The sequence below is a fragment of the Zootoca vivipara genome, chromosome 6, assembly GCF_963506605.1.
Source record: "Zootoca vivipara chromosome 6, rZooViv1.1, whole genome shotgun sequence".
In the NCBI taxonomy this organism is placed as follows: Eukaryota; Metazoa; Chordata; class Lepidosauria; order Squamata; family Lacertidae; genus Zootoca; species Zootoca vivipara.
The window spans coordinates 27,412,173-27,430,506 of NC_083281.1; the positions used below are offsets into that span (position 1 = coordinate 27,412,173).

The 18,334-nt window shown below is 45.7% G+C and overlaps 1 protein-coding gene across 1 annotated transcript; it reads left to right on the plus strand.

Moving 5' to 3' along the window:
- Nucleotides 1-3,054: 3,054 nt before the first annotated feature.
- Nucleotides 3,055-17,100, plus strand: LOC118086735 (sulfotransferase 2B1-like). The gene is made up of 6 exons (XM_035118727.2): nt 3,055-3,184; nt 6,942-7,150; nt 9,133-9,259; nt 11,020-11,114; nt 13,482-13,662; nt 16,882-17,100. The coding sequence occupies exons 1-6, from the start codon at nt 3,055-3,057 to the stop codon at nt 16,989-16,991; spliced, it is 852 nt and encodes a 283-aa protein (XP_034974618.1). The 3' UTR covers nt 16,992-17,100.
- The last annotated feature ends 1,234 nt before the right edge of the window (nt 17,101-18,334 follow it).

Genomic DNA, 18,334 nt, shown 5'->3' on the forward strand with positions numbered 1-18,334 from the left:
CGCATCTCCAGCTGTTGCCACTTTCCCCCACTGGTGAGTATTGAAGTATATATCGAATGAGAGAGGCACTACATACACCAGCAGGGCCGTTTATGCAATGGCCTTTGCAAACTACGGTTGTCGGAGCTACAATTTTCTAATTTGTTTCAGGGGCCAAAATGTATTGGGCGAGCCCAAGTTGCTAGTACCCCATCCATCCTGCTGTTCCCCAGAGGCTCTTGAAAGCGTCAGTGTAGAGATCTCACCAGAAAAAATCAAAACAAACAAGGGAAAAACACGAGGCAAATTCCAGTTGAAATGATTTTCAAATCCAGGACAAGGCCTTGTTTTGTTTATTCTTCTTCAGCTATAGTTTCATGGTCAAAGTGTACCAGTTGTGTTTGCCAGTAGTCTTGGAACCTTTTCATTTGATTTCCTGATTGCACCAAGAACTCCAATTTCTACAAGATTGGCTCAGCCGGCAAACCATCTCAGAGGTGGAATGCAAACTCCTCCCCCCCCCCCGCAACTTCCAACAGATAGTGGAAGACTTTGGAGAACCAGTCATGGATCTCTTTGTCACCCCACTGAACACTCACATAAACAGATTTGTGTCTTGCTTCCACTCACAAGAAATGCAGGGAATGGATGTGCAAACAACCGATTGGCTACTGGGGATGCTATATGTTCCCCGTCCCACATTCAACCTTCTGGCAAGGACAATACAAAATATAAAATGAAATAAGATAAAACAAAACAAGCCAGGGATGACTCTTCCCTCTCACTGGTCTGCAATGTCACATGGCAAAAAAGTCCTCGCTGGGCTTATCTGCAAAGCACAGGGCTGCAGTGGAGCAATTTCAGTAAAAAGGTGACCTCTTTAAGTTAAGGTAGACGTGCCAATTCTCTTACTGCTGATGTGCTACCGTGCACAGCAGCTATAGTGTGGCGATTTAGTTTGTGCAACTAAGGGAGAAGTTTCCCCCCCTAGCTTGGTTGGGGAAAGGTGAGGATTAAAGGGCTGTTTTGGAGGTTGTAAAAGGTTAAAGTTCCCCAAGAGAACTTGGAGAACTTGCCCTTTAGGGTAGTGGCCTGATAAAATGGAGGGGGGAAGAAGAAAGGGACACCTAGAGCGGGAGTTTGGGAAACTGTCATTGAGAGACACTCCAAGATAAAGAAAACATAGAAAAATAAGTTGCAGCCAAACAAATCCAATTCAATCCAAAGTAAAAGCAAGGAAATCCAGAAAGGAAAAAAATAAGAGAGCTTCAGCACACGAGGACCTTCCTTTCCAGCTGGTAGGCAGGCAGTCTTGGATGTGGTGAATCCTTTCATAGGGTAAGATTGTGGGACTTCAATATTGATGCCAAGGCTTCCTCAAATGGACCAGCTGAGGACTTCATAGCCTCCATGACAACCGTGGTGTTGTCCCAATACATCTGTGGTCTAATCAGAACTGCTCCTCATGCAAAAAGCCGGTTCTGGGTCAGGATCAGGATCACAGCAGGTGTCTGGGAGGGATGAAACTCCTCTACCCACCCTCTCTGTCTGAAATTTGCAAAAGCAAAATATTGCATACAGCAGGTTATTAAAGTAGCATGCTGTTCGGTCCCGACAGATTTATCCAAAGTCTCCTTGATCAGATACATCATGCATTGATAGCTCCCATTAGCAGTAGGGAGGGGTGAGAAATCAAATCCTTTTCTGATTTAAAGGTGAGCCTACCAAATAAACACTTCCCTGAATTTTGCAACACAGTTCTGCATCCAAGCAATGTGGACAAAAATGTGTTCCCTAGGGTAAAGAGTGCATATTGTGAGTCTTGTGGAACCTGCCTAGCAGTCAGGCCTCTTCCCCCTTGCCTAGGAGGGTGGGTCCCTGACTGACCAAAGCTAGAAAAGGCAGAGGCTGCTTAGTGCCTTGAATACCATCTTGCCTGTGGGTCCTGACTGACTGACTGACGCTTTGGAAGTTAAATTGGCTGAATAGATCTTTGGGTTGGGGTATGCTGGTTTCGGTGTTGTTATCATGGCCCCAGCTATCTAAAGTTTTTAACCGCTTTAATTAATTTTAATTGTTTTAACTGGGTTTTAACTTGCATGCATTTAAATACAGGTCGAATTCTATGATACGCGGTGGCGGTGAATCTTTGGGGTCCATAAGGGTGGGAGATTGTGGATGCCCCAAAGAACCAAATGTGTGCCCTCTAAAGCCCCATTTTGAACTTCTTATATGGAGGTCCTGATGCAAATTCTAAGCCTGCCGTGTTGTATCTAGACAAAAAGTTAATGTATGTCTTTGCTGCATATTGCACGTCGGGTAATAGTCTTCTAAATTCTAATTCCAAAGCCACAGTGTGCAAGTAGGTTCACAAGCAGTTGTGCATGTGTGTGGATGGAGCGGTGTGTGTGTCTTGCTTTAGGCAGGTATGACTATGGTGCTGCATTCTCTTCTTTGTTTAAGGCGATTGTCCTTCAGTTGCATTCTCTTCTTTGTTTAAGGCGATTGTCCTTCAGTTGACGCATAGTAATCTAAGGCAGGCATGCCCAACTCCCAAGAGACTGAAATCTACTCCCACTATAAAAAAGCTGGCAGTGATCTATGCATTGGATTGACGAACGTTGGAGGAAGACCCAAAGTTGTTGATGAACTTTTGTGGGGAGTCAGTGTTGAGCATTTTGGGGGGAGCCAAACTTGCTGAGCTTCATTGGGGGAGCCAAAAATTGATCGATGGACTAGTTGGACATGCCTGAACTAGAGGATGTGAATGGGGCTTATTTCCTAATAGAGGTGATGGTGATTTGAGTTAATTTGTACCCATGATCTTATTGAGATTTGAAAGGCTAATGTGATATGTATTCAGAACTGAGTTCCTTAGATTCCCCCCCCCCACCCAGCCTGGTGGCACCACTTGAACATTCATTCTTGGCCCATCGCCACCTCCTGAACTTTTCCCTTCCTCCTGCTTCCTAGCTATCCCCAGAGTTGGGCTCTAAAACAGTCGCTACCTGAAAATTACTAAGGATGTGGCATTATAACCCTCTTTCTCTCATCATCAGTTTTTCAGTGTCATTGATGGCTTATTTCAAATACAAGGAAATCCTTTTTACTCCACTGGCCCACTCAGTGGAAACACTCAGCTATGTAGAAAATGAATTCCAACTGCTGGATGATGATACCGTGATCGTATCTTACCCCAAGTCAGGTCAGTGGTGCAATTAAATAAATAGACTCTGGATTTAGTGGGCTTAGTGACATACCACTTTCAATGATAATATTTATTACGTCACTAACTTTAAATATGAAGCTCATATTTCAAATGAATAAATACAATAAAATGTCCTCACAGCAAGACAAAGTCCTCAGTACTAAAACATTTCAACTTTTTGTTTTCATCCTCAGAGAAAACAAAACGCTTTTTTGATCATTTACACCTGTGATGCTCCATGAATGCCAGGACAAAAAAAAGTTTTCCCAGATTAAGAAAAGAACAGGGGTGGGGGTGGGGGTGGGGAAATAACAAAAATACAGAACTATACATGACACATTTGTTCCTGGAAATTTCACTGGAAAAGGTAATTGAACTTGAGCTTCAAAGAGAGAAATTTTCTAGCCAGATTTATCACTGCAGTGAGAGTCAGCCACACATTAAGCTCAGAGAGATATGTAGGTAGATCCCTCTTTACTCTAGATGTCAAATTTTCAGTTCTCAGGGTTCCCCCCACTCTGTATAGGCATCTAAATGCAATGGAATGCAATGCTAAGCAACTAAACAAAACATGAAGGAGCGTCTCCACTTCCATCGTTCAGCCTGGGCACTGAGGTCCAGCTCTGAGGGCCTTCTTGGCAGTGGCACCCACCCTGTGGAAGACCCATCAGATGTCAACAAATAAATAACTACACAACTTTTAGAAGACATCTGAAGGTAGCCCTGTATCGCAAGGTTTTTAGTGCTTGTTTTCATTATGTTTTTAGATAAAGCTGCCCAGAGTGGTTGGGGAAACTCAGCCAGATAGGTGGAGTATAAATAATAAAATGGTGATGATGATGATGATGTGTGCACTTGTGCAAAAAGGACAGGTGTGTTGTAGCAGTTCATGCTTTGTACACAAATTAAAAATTGCAGACAGTTATAAATTTTCTTTTAAAACATCCCTGATTCCTAAGTAGCTGCCTACGAAAATGGAGGTCACCATGACAAACTTGCATTCTTGGGATACCTTAACAATAAAGTCAGAAGAGATCTATGTCAAAGGGAACTGGAATGTTCAAACTTACTTAATAGAAATATACTTTTTAAAATTGCCCAAAATTATTTGTAGGTTTTTCAGAAAACATCACATAGTCCCATTGACAATGGCCGGTAGTCTGGAAACGGATCACAGCCTACCTTGTGCCCACCCCTCTTTCTCACAGTTATCTGGGCATCTGTTTCCACAACCAACTTAAATCAGCACCTGCCTTCCAGAACATTTCCCACCTTCTCTTCGCACAGTCGTTCTTAGTACAAAGTTGTTTGGACTCCTGGCTGGAAACCACAGGAGGGGAGAGGGCTCTTGTGCTCATGTTCTGCTCCCTGGTTTCTCACTGGCATCTGGGAAAAACAGGATGCCTGACTCAATGGGCCATTGGCCTGATCCAGCAGGCTACTCTTCTCTTCTCATTTGCACCACACAAAATAATACCATCAACTTCAGCGTGTTATACAATTCCTGAATTTTGGGGATCTTGTCCCACAGGAAGGTGCTAAGTAGCTAGCTGTGGACAAAGATCCATTCCATTTCTTGCTGTTCTTGTTTAGTCTTTTAGTCGTGTCCGACTCTTTGTGACCCCATGAACCAGAGCATGCCAGGCACTCCTGTCTTCCACTGCCTCCTGCAGTTTGGTCAGACTCATGTTCGTAGCTTCGAGAACACTGTCCAACCATCTCATCCTCTGTTGTCCCCTTCTCCTAGTGCCCTCCATCTTTCCCAATATCAGGGTCTTTTCCAGAGAGTCTTCTCTTCTCATGAGGTGGCCAAAGTATTGGAGCCTCAGCTTCAGGATCTGTCCTCCCAGTGAGCACTCAGGGCTGATTTCCTTCAGAATTGATAGGTTTGATCTTCTTGCAATCCATGGGACTCTCAAGAGTCTCCTCCAGCACCATAATTCAAAAGTATCAATTCTTCGGCAATCAACCTTCTTTATGGTCCAGCTCTCACTTCCATACATCACTACTGGGGAAACCATAGCTTTAACTATACGGACCTTTGTCAGCAAGGTGATGTCTCTGCTTTTTAAGATGCTGTCTAGGTTTGTCATTGCTTTTCTCCCAAGAAGCAGGCGTCTTTTAATTTCGTGACTGCTGTCACCATCTGCAGTGATCATGGAACCCAATAAAGTAAAATCTCTCACTGCCTCCATTTCTTCCCCTTCTATTTGCCAGGAGGTGCTGGGACCAGTGGCCATGATCTTAGTTTTTTTGATGTTGAGCTTCAGACCATATTTTGCGCTCTCCACTCTCACCCTCATTAAAAGGTTCTTTAATTCCTCCTCACTGCCATCAAGGTTGTGTCATCAGCATATCTGAGGTTGTTGATTTCTTCCGGTAATCTTAATTCCGGTTTGTGATTCATCCAGTCCAGCCTTTCGCATGATGAATTGTGCTTATATGTTAAATAAGCAGGGAGACAATATACAGCCTTGTCGTACTCCTTTCTCAATTTTGAACCGATCAGTTATTCTATATCCAGTTCTAACTGTAACTTCTTGTCCCACATAGAGATTTCTCAGGAGACAGATGAGGTGATCAGGCACTCCCATTTCTTTAACAACTTGCCATAGTTTGCTGTGGTCGACTCAGTCAAATGCTTTTGCGTAGTCAATGAAGCCAAAGTAGAAGTTTTTCTGAAACTCTCTAGCTTTCTCCATAATCCAGTGCATGTTTGCAATTTGGTCTCTGGTTCCTCTGCCCCTTCAAAATCGAGCTTGCACTTCTGGGAGTTCTCGGTCCACATACTGCTTAAGCCTGCCTAACCTTCCTAGCATGTGAAATGAGCGCAATTGTGTGGTAGTTGAGGCATTCTTTGGCACTGCCCTTCTTTGGGATTGGGATGTATAGTGGTATCTCTGGTTAAGAACTTAATTCATTCTGGAGGTCTGTTCTTAACCTGAAACTGTTCTTAACCTGAAGCACCACTTTAGCTAATGGGGCCTCCTGCTGCTGTCGCGCCGCCGGAAGACGATTTCTGTTCTGATCCTGAAGCAAAGTTCTTAACCTGAGGTACTATTTCTGGGTTAGTGGAGTTTGTAACCTGAAGCGTTTGTAACCCAAGGTACCACCGTAGGCTCATCTTCTCCAATCCTCTGGCCACTGCTGAGTTTACCAAACTTCCTGGCATATTGAGTGTAGCACCTTATCAGCACCATCTTTTAAAATTTTAAATAGTTCAGCTGGAATACCATCACTTCCACTGGCCTTGTAATTAGCAGTGCTTTCTAAGGCCCATTTGACTTCACTCCAGGATGTCTGGCTCAAGGTCAGCAGCCACACTACCTGGGGTGTACGAGGCCTCCATATCTTTCTGGTATAATTCCTCTGTGTATTCTTGCTACCTCTTCTTGATGTCTTCTGCTTCTGTTAGGTCCTTACCACTTTTGTCCTTTATTATGGTAATCTTTGTACTAAATCTTTGTCCATGGAGTTCTCTTGGCAGGGATACTGGAGTGGCTTGCCAGTTCCTGCTCCAGGTGGATCACGTTTAGTCAAAACTCTCCACCATGATCTGTCCGTCTTGGGTGGCCCTGCACGGCATAGCTCATAGCTTCTCTGCGTTATTCAAGTCCCTTTGCCACGACAAGGCAGTGATCCATGAAGGAGATTCCATTTCTTATGATCGTCTAATTGATTTCACATGGGCCAGATCCATTAATGCACAAGTGGTTTTACAGAAGAAGACTGTGACTGGTGGACTTCCTCCTAGGTACCCATTGGATGGTGGAGATCTTGAGCTTAATCCGGAGTCACGGGGACCCCTCATGGGTTCAGAATATACCATTGTGGGACAGGTCACCCTGGATCGAAGTGGACAGTCACCTGCAGATTGCCTTGAAATATCCTCCCCCCAGGCTCCTGTCTACTCACCTGCCATTCCAGCTTTTCCCCAAGTCCTTCCTCCACTCCAAGGCCAAGGTAAGAGAGGAACAACGGACACACCAAGCTTGTCTTTGGCTCCTGTCTTTCTGACACACAGATGTGAGGGATTCTGGAACACTTGGCACAGCCTGTTTACAGGAGGATGCCATATTTTGTTCTAGAGAATGGGGAGGAATATCAGAAATCTCCTTAGCAGCTGCCCGATTGCGGGAGAACTTGAGTTGGTCATGGTCCATATGCACGGTCAGCCCAGGTCCTCACTGGAGACCTTATCTCTTTTTTTTGTTTAATTAAAGATTTTCTTGATTTACAGAAATTTATGCAATGTCTTTTGTAACGTTTTTACAAATCGGTTTCATTTGTTGAGACATTGGGAAGAAAGAGGGGGATAGAAGTAGATGGGGGAGATGGGTGGGGTCAGGTGACAATGTTTCTATTTTACTTATATATATTGGGGGGGGGTTTGTCAGTGTCGCACTGGAGACCTTATCTGTTTCCATATCAGGCTTTATTATGTGATGCTTTATGGATTATATATCTCACAAATTAAAAGTATTTAAAGGGCAAAGCTTGAATGATCTTTTTTTTAATAAAAAGGTATGATTTTCTTTCTTTAAAAAACATTTTTATTAAAGATTTTCTTGGTTTACAAAAGCACATGCGTTGTTTCTTCTTTCAGGTTCTATAGTCTTTCTTAAAAATCAGCTACATTCGTTGTGAGATATTACTGTTGAGTACAGTATAAGGTTTGAGAACAAGAGGCGGGAGAGGAGCGGTGGTGTGGTGAGGCTTATATTTTTTTGTATAGTGTTTGTGTACTGTTTTGTGTCAGCGTCTACTGGGTGGGTTCTCTTTCTATTCGTTTATTGCATTTCCTTGGTAGTTAGAGCTATTGGGGGGCAGGGTGTGGTTGGTTGTCTGTGGGTGGCTGCAGTGCAGTTTGTTTGCATTTGTGAGTGGGGGGGGAGAGGGCTTGTTGGGTCAGGTAAACCAGAGTGATTCGTATGCTGTTGGTGGATTCTTGTTGCTGTCTTGTTGGGCTGTGATGTGATAAAGGGGAGCCATACTGGGGTGAAGGCGTCCTCTTCTATTGGTCTCTGTGTCAGTTTCAGTTTATTGGTTAGCTTTTCTAGGAAGGCTGTTACAGTTTTTAGTTACAGGTAGGTAGCCATGTTGGTCTGAGTCAAAGCAAAATAAAAGAATTCCTTCAGTAGCACCTTAAAGACCAACTTTAGTGACACAGTGTTTTGAGAGATTTTGTTCCTGCATCTGTTTGCTAATAGTCTGGAGTTCTTCCCTCCATATTCGTAAAATTGTTGTTTTACAAAAGTGCATTGATTTCTAGACAGTCAATTCCCCTTCTTTTTTGTTCTGTGAATTTAAGATGGTTTTTTTTGCTCCTGTTTGTAGTGTATGAGAGGGTCATAATGTCTTGTTTTAATTTACCAATTTACCAATTTTTGAGGAGGTTTGTTTTTAAGGGGTGCCCTCTCTTTTATGCAGCCTCCTCTGGTGACCATTTTCATTCTGTCCCAAAGCAGGGGGGTTGTTATGTCACCCACATCATTGTCCTTAAATAAGTTTTGGAGAATTTTCAAGAGACTACTCCCTTTTGGGGGGTTCAGGTCAAAGTTGTTGAGCTTTTTTTTAAGAAGGAGGAAAGCACTGTTTTGGGGGGTGCAGGGCTAAGATGTTGAGCTTTTCTTAGGGGAGCCAAAGTTGTTGAGTTTCTTTGGGGGGGGGCAGTGATCTACCGGTGATCTACCACAGATGTCCAGTGATCTACCTGTTGAATGTGCCTGGAGTAGACCATTTGAAATTAATGGTCCTATGTTAGTTAGGCCCATTATTTTCAGTGGATCCACTCTGAGTAGATGTCACACTGGATGCATTTAGTAAGAGTAAATTAAATAACGATTTGTTACCCTTTCGTGGGACAGTAGTCAGCTGCCACACTCTGCCTAATGTTAGGGCTGAGATGGCTGCTCTCCCTAAATGTGGCCCTGTCTCTGTTACAGATAGTCTGTACACTACGTAACCCCAGAGATGTGATGGTTTCAACCTACTACTTCAGTAAAGGCTGTAAAGATTCCAAGGATCTAGGAACTGTGGAAGAGTTCATGGAGAGTTTCCTGAGTGGGGAAGGTATGGAAGGAGGCAAATCAGCCAGTCTCCTTTGCTGTGGTCCAGCACAATGTCCACTACCAGAAATGCTCTCTTAGAATCTCATAGAATTATCTCATAGGATCATAGAGTTGGAAGAGACCACAAGGGCCCTCCAGTCCAACCCCCTGCCAAGCAGGAAACACCGTCAAAGCATTCTTGACATATGCCTGTCAAGCCTCTGCTTAAAGACCTCCAAAGAAGGAGACTCCACCACACTCCTTGGTAGCAAATTCCACTGCCGAACAGCTCTTACTGTCAGGAAGTTCTTCCTAATGTTTAGGTGGAATCTTCTTTTTTGCAGTTTGAATCCATTGCTCCGTGTCCGCTTCTCTGGAGCAGCAGAAAACAACCTTTCTCCCTCCTCTATATGACATCCTTTTATATACTTGAACATGTATAGTGTCTTCTTAGCTAATGGAACAGCCTTGACAGAGAAGAAGTATAATATGCAGTTGGATACACGGAGAAGGGAAGAAATGGGTGAAAGTCCTACTTTAGTCATTTTCTTTTTAAGCAAATTCATAAACGTCCTTAACAGATGGGTAAAACTGGCACCAACATGAGAATAGAATGGAACCTCACATTCAGTGTTGTGGATGATAACAGACATTCACTGTTGTCAGATTCACAATGCGTGTATCTGAAGAAGTGTGCATGCACACGAAAACTCATACCTATGACAAACCTTAACAGAGAAAGCTTCATTCAAACCTTTACTTCTCCCCTGTGTGGATAATTCCACTACACAGATCAGTCACTAGGTGGCGCTGGACATACACCAGAGTCAATGTTTTTTGTTACTGTACTGATTTTGTTTTTGAGGGACAATGCAGTCTGTAAGTCCCTGACAGGTCCCTGACAGGCCAACTTGAATAGATTTTTTTTTTGGGGGGGGGGGAATAAACCCCACCTAGCTATTCTAGGCTGCATGAACAGAAGTATAGTGTCCAGATCAAGGAAAGTCATAGTCCCACTCTCTTCTGCCTTGGTCAGACCACACCTGGACTACTGTGTCCAGTTCTGGGTACCACAATTTAAGAAGGATATTGACAAGCTGGAACGTGTGCAGAAGAGGGCAATCAAGATGATCAAGGGCCTGGAAACCAAACCTTATGAGGAACAGTTGAGGGAGTTGGGTATGTTTAGCCTTGGAATGGGCCCTCAGCCCCCAGGAGCTGGCACCTATGCTGACTGGTGTTTCCTCTACAATGGCATTCTCTCCCTTCCCAGTGAGAGCCAGTGTGGTGTAGTGGTTAGGAGTGGTAGACTAGTAATCTGGTGAACCAGGTTCGCATCCCTGCTTCCCCACATGCAGCTGCTGGGTGACCTTGGGCTAGTCACACTTCTTTGAAGTCTCTCAGCCTCACTCACCTCTCAGAGTGTTTGTTGTGGGGGGGAAGGGAAAGGAGACTGTTAGCTGCTTTGAGACTCCTTAGGGTAGTGAAAAGACCCTGATGTTGGGAAAGATGGAGGGCACAAGGAGAAGGGGACGATGGAGGATGAGATGGTTGGACAGTGTCCTCGAAGCTACGGACATGAGTTTGACCAAACTGCAGGAGGCAGTGGAAGACAGGAGTGCCTGGCATACTATGGTCCATGGGGTCACGAAGAGTCGGACACGACTAAACGACTAAACACCAGGGTAGTGATAAAGCGGGATATCAAATCCAAACTCCCTCCCCTCTTCTTCCCCACACAACTCTTTACATTGCACCATTGCTTCCTCTTTGTTCCTCCAGTGCCTTATGGTTCCTGGTTTGACCATGTGAAAGGCTGGGTGGAGATAAAGGAGAGAGCCAACATCTTCTTCATCACCTATGAAGAACTGCAGCTGGTATGGGTCCCAAGCTTGCCTGTGTTCATGCACATAACCAGGTTATGGGTCCAACTCTGACATTATTCATGCGTGAATTTGCCAATTTTTTGTTTGGAAATATTCTGGTACTATTGGCCAGACATCTCTGAGGAAGTGCAAAATTCCTTGCTACCCCTACAAGGATTATGAAGAAAATAAGAATAAGAATAATATTGTACCCATTCAAATGGGCGGCTTGCCTCAGCCACTCTGGGCAGCTGCCAGCATATATAAAAACATAATAAGCATTAAGCATTAAAAAGCTTCCCTATACAGGGCTGCCTTCAGATGTCTTCTGAAGTTTACATAGTTACTCATCTCCTCAATATCTGATGGGAGGGTGTTCCACAGGGTGGGGCCACTACCAAGAAGGTCCTCTGCCTGGTTCCCTGTAGCTTCACTTGCGGGCCAAGGCCCTGTGACCTGCAGTTCTCTAGTGGATAATAAACACACGGGCAAAAGTATTTAGGTTTATGGGTTCAAATGGGCCACAACTTTATTGGTTACAGATGTGAGCGGTTTGGCTTACTTAGGCATTGGGTGAAGCTCAACTCCCGTCCATGCGCAGGGAGTCCATCAAAGGGCAAACCACCAATAGGGGGAGCCCTATAACTTACATCAAATAGGGGCACCCCAAAGGGTCCCCATTGGGGTTGTGGCATGGCCCTAGCCCACGTCTGGGCATCAGACAGAATCCACACCCCCGGATCCCTTTAACAGGATACCCTTAATGAGGAGGAGCAGGCGGAGGCTACAACCTCCCCTCCATCCAAACAAAGGCTTACCCAATGCCTAACCTCACAAAGTTGTGGCGATTGCTACAAGGTAGGCAAAAACCAAATGGCTGGTGCCAATTTGCCAAGTGAAAAAAAATCCTACCCGGCCCCAACAATATGGCGGCTGACATTGTCCATAGCAAGGTCGTGTCATAGCAAAGCATAAAAAAGAGGGCAGGTGGGTTGGGAGATCCAGCCAAGGACAAGAGAGGAGGGCCACCTGGCTGTGCCACAGATTAAATTTCCCATGGCCACACCCCTGACTGGCACTGATTGGACAGCGGGGCCATTCCTGGGTGTGCCCCTGCCCAGTACTGGTGACGTGGCCGGGACGACACAAGGGGGTTGTCAATCTTTGCCCCCACCAGATCACTGCAGTGGTCAGGATGCCTGGCTGCAACGCCGCCCACCAGAAAAGGTGAGTGGCAAAAACCTGGAAATATACTTCTGGTTAGCTGCTTATGTATCCCAAAGTTTACATAACTGGAGGGATACGTAAGCGGAGGTATGACTAAACATAATCGCAATGAGGGAACCTCCAGAAGGCCCTTGGTGTTTAATCTCAGTGTCTGGGCTGAACAATGGGGGTGAAGATGCTCCTTCAGGATTTAAAAAGATTTAAAGGAAAAGAGCCTCATATCACGCACAGAGTGCTTTTCCTTTCTTCTGCATTGGAGCAGGTATGGCAATAGTTGTATCATTTCAGGAACGTGAAAACTAATATTTTTTGCAAATTTATTCAGTGAGGTTTTTGGGTGTGAGGATATCAAATCTACTATTTTTGTGATTGGACAACATTTAGTTTGGAAAGACCACATAGGAATGAGAAAGCACGTAAACTGCTTTCAGAAAACCAAAGAATTTTATCTTCTGAAAATTTTAGGTAATACAGTGGTACCTCCGGTTGCGAACGGGATCCATCCCAGAGGTCCAGCTGTATCCCGAAGTTTTCGCAACCAGAGGACCGCTTCTGCACACTTGCGCGGTGCGGTTTACAGCTTCTGCGTATGCGTGTGCGGCAAAAACCTGGAAATATACTTCTGGTTAGCTGCTTATGTACCGGTATCCCAAAGTTTACATAACTGGAGGGATACGTAAGCGGAGGTATGACTAAACATAATCATAATAAAAAAATATAATGGCAAGTACTGTACTTGACAATCATTTTTAATTATTCCTATGCAATTCTACACACATTATGTTTATTAAGCAAAACAAAATTATATTAATTTAGCCAATATATGTTTTCAAGTCATGTTACAACTTTTTCGCCGCCCTCTTTTTTGGGAAATGGAAAGCTGAAAAATTCAACACCCCTTAGTATGACAAAATAACCGGCTTTTCTGCCTTGAATGCAATGTCTCTTGCTGACTCTGATGCCCCCTGGGTGCTCTGATGGCTGAAGTGCAGCTGGAGACAGGAAGGATTCTGCACAGTGATAGCAGTGAATTCCACACCCCCATAGCATCCATCTTGCCCAAATCACATGCCCCTCTGTGTGCCTCTTGATCAAGGGCAAGCTCTCTACATCACGGGAGGATTCACAGCCAATTGCTTTTCTCTTTTGCAGGACCTTCGAGGCAGCGTGCAGAAGATCTGTCATTTTCTTGGCAAAGAGCTGAACAGTCAACAAATTGAGTCTGTGGTGGAAAACGCCTCCTTCCATAAGATGAAAGACAACAAGATGTCCAACTTTTCTTTAATACCAGAGAGCATTTTTGACCACACAAAAGCAAAGTTCATGAGGAAAGGTTGGTTGCCGTGGTGTGCCAAGGGATCCTATATATATAATAAAGTCCCTGTGTCTCTGTGTCCAGTCCCTGTGTCCACGCTACTGCGCATGTGCCCCACAGACACAGGGATTGGACGCAGAGACTTGGAGCACAGAGACCGGCCCCTCCTCTGCCTCCTCCCGCTGTCCCGAGTGGCGACGGCCTCCTCCACCTCCCTTCTCCTGAGGAAGAGGCCTCTGCCGCCGCCTCCTGCAGCGTGCCTCAGGTAAGCGCGCCGCCCCTCACTCTCCCGCCTCGCCGCCCCGCGTCACTCCGCTGCAGCAGGGAGGTGGAGGAGGCCGTCACCACTTGGGACAGCTGGAGGAGGCGGAGGAGGGGCCGGTGGGCCTCAGGCACTTGCCGGCGGGTGGGGCGAGAGCGGGAGCTGTGGCGGAGTGACGCGGGGGCGGCAAGGCGGGAGAGCGAGGGGCGGCGCGCTTACCTTAGGCGCGCTGTGGGAGGCGGCGGCAGAGGCCTCTTCCTTCTCCTCAGGTGAGGAGGAGAAGGGAGGTGGAGGAGGCCATCGCCACTCGGGACAGCGGGAGGAGGAGGAGGGGCCGGTGGGCCTCAGGCGCTTGACGGAGGCGACGCCTGCGCAGTCCCAGGGCTTCCGCTCCGTTCCCGCCCGGCTAGCGCCCGTTTACTGAATGGGCTGAATGACACTGGTAATGCCATAATGCTGCATGCTGGGGTGAAGAACCTTTTCATTTTCTGTGGATGTCTGTTGCCTCACAGAAAAAGCCAATCCACAACTAGTCCAGAAAATGGGCACATTTTGCCAGATTTCATACCGTTCTTTCTGTGCAACATCTCCCCTATGTCTAGCTTTGTTGCGTGGATGTCGCATTCAAAACAAGAGATTGTTCTGAGAACAAGGGTGTGCCTGCAAGATTTCGAGGCCTGGATAATTCTGGGGACTGCCTGGAAATAGGCTGAGGGTTGCAGATTCTCTAGGCCATCAAGACGCAGCAGTTGCCTCAGGGTTGTTAATGCTAGAGTTCAGGGCCGTCTCAAGCACGCCGGGCGCCCTGGTGCCGTGGTGCGGAGATCACTCCGGCGCCCCCGCCCCGCCCCGTTTCTAGCTACGGCTGGTGAGCAGGCGCACCGCGCAGCAAGGTTTCCGCGCGGCTCTGCCGCACGCTGCCCCCCCTACCGGGCCAGCGCCCTGGCACCTCGCGCCACCCAGACTACCCCTAGAGCCGGCCCTGCTAGAGTGGACAGATTCTGTGCCCTTTGCATCTATCTGGAAAGCAAGCAGAAATTCAGTAGGTAAAGCTTTCCCCGTCTCTACATGCATGGTTCTCTGAGTCCTATCCTACATGGCCACAGAGTCTGAGTTCTCCTTCTCTAAAGCCACAAAGTGTCTCCATCTGACACAGACGTAATTTAACTGAATGCTTTTGAACACAATTATTATTCATTTCATAAAATTTATATAATGCTTAATTGTTGAAAAACCCCTCAACGTGGCTAAAATGCATGAGAGGCAGGAATAGCTGTGTGGTTGCCCTGAACTCCCACACATTTCTCTGCCTCATTCAGAATTAATGAAAAAAGCGGGACCATTGCATATTTTGGTCCCGGGGTCCACACTGCAGAGAAGTGCTCATGGGATATGGGCCTTACTGCAGCCCAAACAGAGAGCAGATTGACATGACTGACTCGCTGTGCCCACTTGACTGGCGGCTCTTCATGGAAGAAAGCTTGGTAGTAATAGTAATAGTAATTTATTATTCATACATCTATTATTATACATCTGACTGGGTTTCCCCAGCCACTCTGGGCAGCTTCCAACAAAATATTAAAATACAAACGTGCGTCAACATTAAAAGCTTCCCTAAGCTTTTAGGGAGGCACGTGGGGCAAGCTTTTATGTCATGTGCTGTCTGAGTTGGTACAATCCTATAAGAAGATTGGACCATGCTAGAAGTGGCATTTTCCCTCTGGACCCTACTCAAGTCCCTTCCCTATGTCCCCCATCCCAGAGAGGCTCAGAGTGTGACCACAAGAGAATGGTCCTTTTCTGTGATGGCCCCCCAACTGTGGAATGCTCTGCCCAGAGAGAGTTACATTTCTTTAGGTGCCAGGCAAAAGCATTCCCCTTTACCCAGGCCTATGACTATTAAATAATCTATTGCCTGTGAAAGTGTGGGGGAGAGGAATGTTATTAACTATTGTATCATCTGTCCACCTGTCAGTATACTTTTCGTTATGTTTTTATTATTGATGTTCTGTAATGTGTTTTTAATGTTGTACACCACCCTGAAATATTTTGATAAAAGGCAGTATATAAACTGAAAATAATAATAATAATAATACAGTGGTACCTTGGTTTAAGAACAGCTTAGTTTATGAACAACTTGGATTAAGAATGCTGCAAACCCGGAAGTAGGTGTTTTGGTTCGTGAACTTTGCCTTGGAAGTAGAACATGTTCTGCTTCCTGTTGAGTATGTTCCATTTCTAAATTGAGTCCTCCGCTGCTATGGGAAAGCACACCTTGGTTTCAGAATGCTTTGGTTTAAGAATGGACTTCTGGGATGGATTAAGTTCGTAAACCAAGGTACCACTGTAATAATTGGAAGTGTGAGAGGGAACAAGCAGGATCCATGGCATTTTCATGCCAGATGTGCTGGAGAAGGCTTCAGTTCTTCATTCCATGTACAGATGCTCATGGGATTTGCAGCTTTATCTTACTTCTAAGTAGCAAAGGAACAGTGTCCTCCATTGCAGCAAGCATTTAGGGCCAGACACTGCAGCTCAGCACCTCAGCACTACTTACTAAGGGCTCCTTATGGATGCTAAGTGGCTTCCACTTTAAATAAATGCTGCGGCGCTACATTGGAGGCAGAACAACAGGCACACAGTTCATGGGTGTACAAGCCTGCTTCCTCAGTCAGCGGCCTTCGCATGGAGCTCTCTGTGATGCAACTGGAAAAGGTGGCTGGATGAGACACCTAGCTGGTCCAGGTCACCAACATGCATGCATTAGTGCTGCTGGAAAGCCAAATCAGGAGGGTGGGAATGTCTGGGGAGGGGCTCAGGGCAAATAGTCAGGGGGCGTGTGCTTTTCCCTCTAATGTCAGCCACTTGAGGGAGCTGCCGCATGCCTGAGCATGAGGAAGAAAAGTTCTAATTTGAGCTGAAGTAATTTCAGGTGAACATTTTTGTGGTTGCCACTTGCTCTTGTGTTGTTCTAGGGGTATCCGGGGACTGGAAGAACCTCCTGACAGTGGCGCAGAGCGAACGCTTTGACGATGCTTATCAGGAGAACATGTGCAGTGTGGATAGGACATTCCCATGGGACTGAAGAACCCCAGATTGTTGCTCCTGCTGTTCTCCACCCTCACATTCTTATGTATCAGATAGATTGGGTATTTTCTGCTAAATAAACAGATACCTGATAAGGAATGGTATAGTTGCTGTTATGTTTTTTACTGTATCAGAAAGTGTCTTTAGAGCTTGGAGGTCTCACTGCATCAGCTACAGGAGAAATGCTGAGACTGAGATGCCCCTTGAACATCGCCTTCATAGATCTGATGAAGGTCTTCAAGCTCATCAGCCTAAAATGACTCTTCACATTGCTCAAGATAGGATGCCCACCTAAGCGTCACGAGATGATTTTCTCCTTCCTGAAAACATGCCTGGCACTGTCCAAAATGACGGCACATCCTCTATTCGTGTTCTTTTCTTAAATGAATGAACTGCTCTTATACAAATTCCTATTTGAATGCTAAAGAGCAGGGTAAAATGAATAAATATATATAACGGGTTAGAGACTGGGTAAATGAACATTTATTTGTTCATTCATAAAAATATTCTTATACCACTGTATCATAAAACCAAACAGTAAAATCACAAAAAGCTGAGAACAAGTTAAAAAAAAATAAAGAAATTAAAAACAAATTGCAAAAGACCATAGTGGGAGATGTGCTCTTAATGGCCTGCACTGGCCTGGCGCAACAGAGATGTTTTCAGCAGGCATTTAAAAGGTGGCACAGATCTCTCCCACTGAATCCCTGCAGATGATCTCAGTAATTGTGGTGGACTATAAGGGTTCAGGTGATCCTTGATCTACCTTGGACCAGGTTGTTCAGGGGTTTGTAAATCAAGCAAGAACCATGAACCTGGCTCAGTAGCAGATGAGCAGCCAGTGCAGCTGTTTTAGCAATGGTGTCACATGTTCTTGACCAGAAGTTAGCAATATGTCAGCAGCATTCTGCAACAGCTGGAGTTTCCGAACCAGACCCACAGGCAGCCTCACAAAGAGCACATTACAGCAATCTAGCCTCAAGGGTACCAATGCATGAACTACCGTGGTCATGCTACAGACTGGGGCAAAAGCTATTCTCAGCTGGCAAGCTGCATGAAGAAAAGGGGGAAGAGCAAAGACTAGAAGAAAAAGAAGAGAAGAGGCAGCCAGTGGTGGAAAGTTCTTCACAAGTTGAATTGCAGGCTGATTCAGGCCTATTCCAGTGACGGTGGGGCCAGGGATCTGGGCTGAGTCAGGCTGAGGCAGCCCAGGATTTCAGAGTGACCCAGGCCTGTTGGGTGGGGAGGTTGAGGGGTCTGCTTTGCTAGGATGTTCCTTGCAGGGAATCAGAGGCGTAACTAGGATCCCTTGTGCCCTTGGCAAGGAGCTTTATCGTGCAC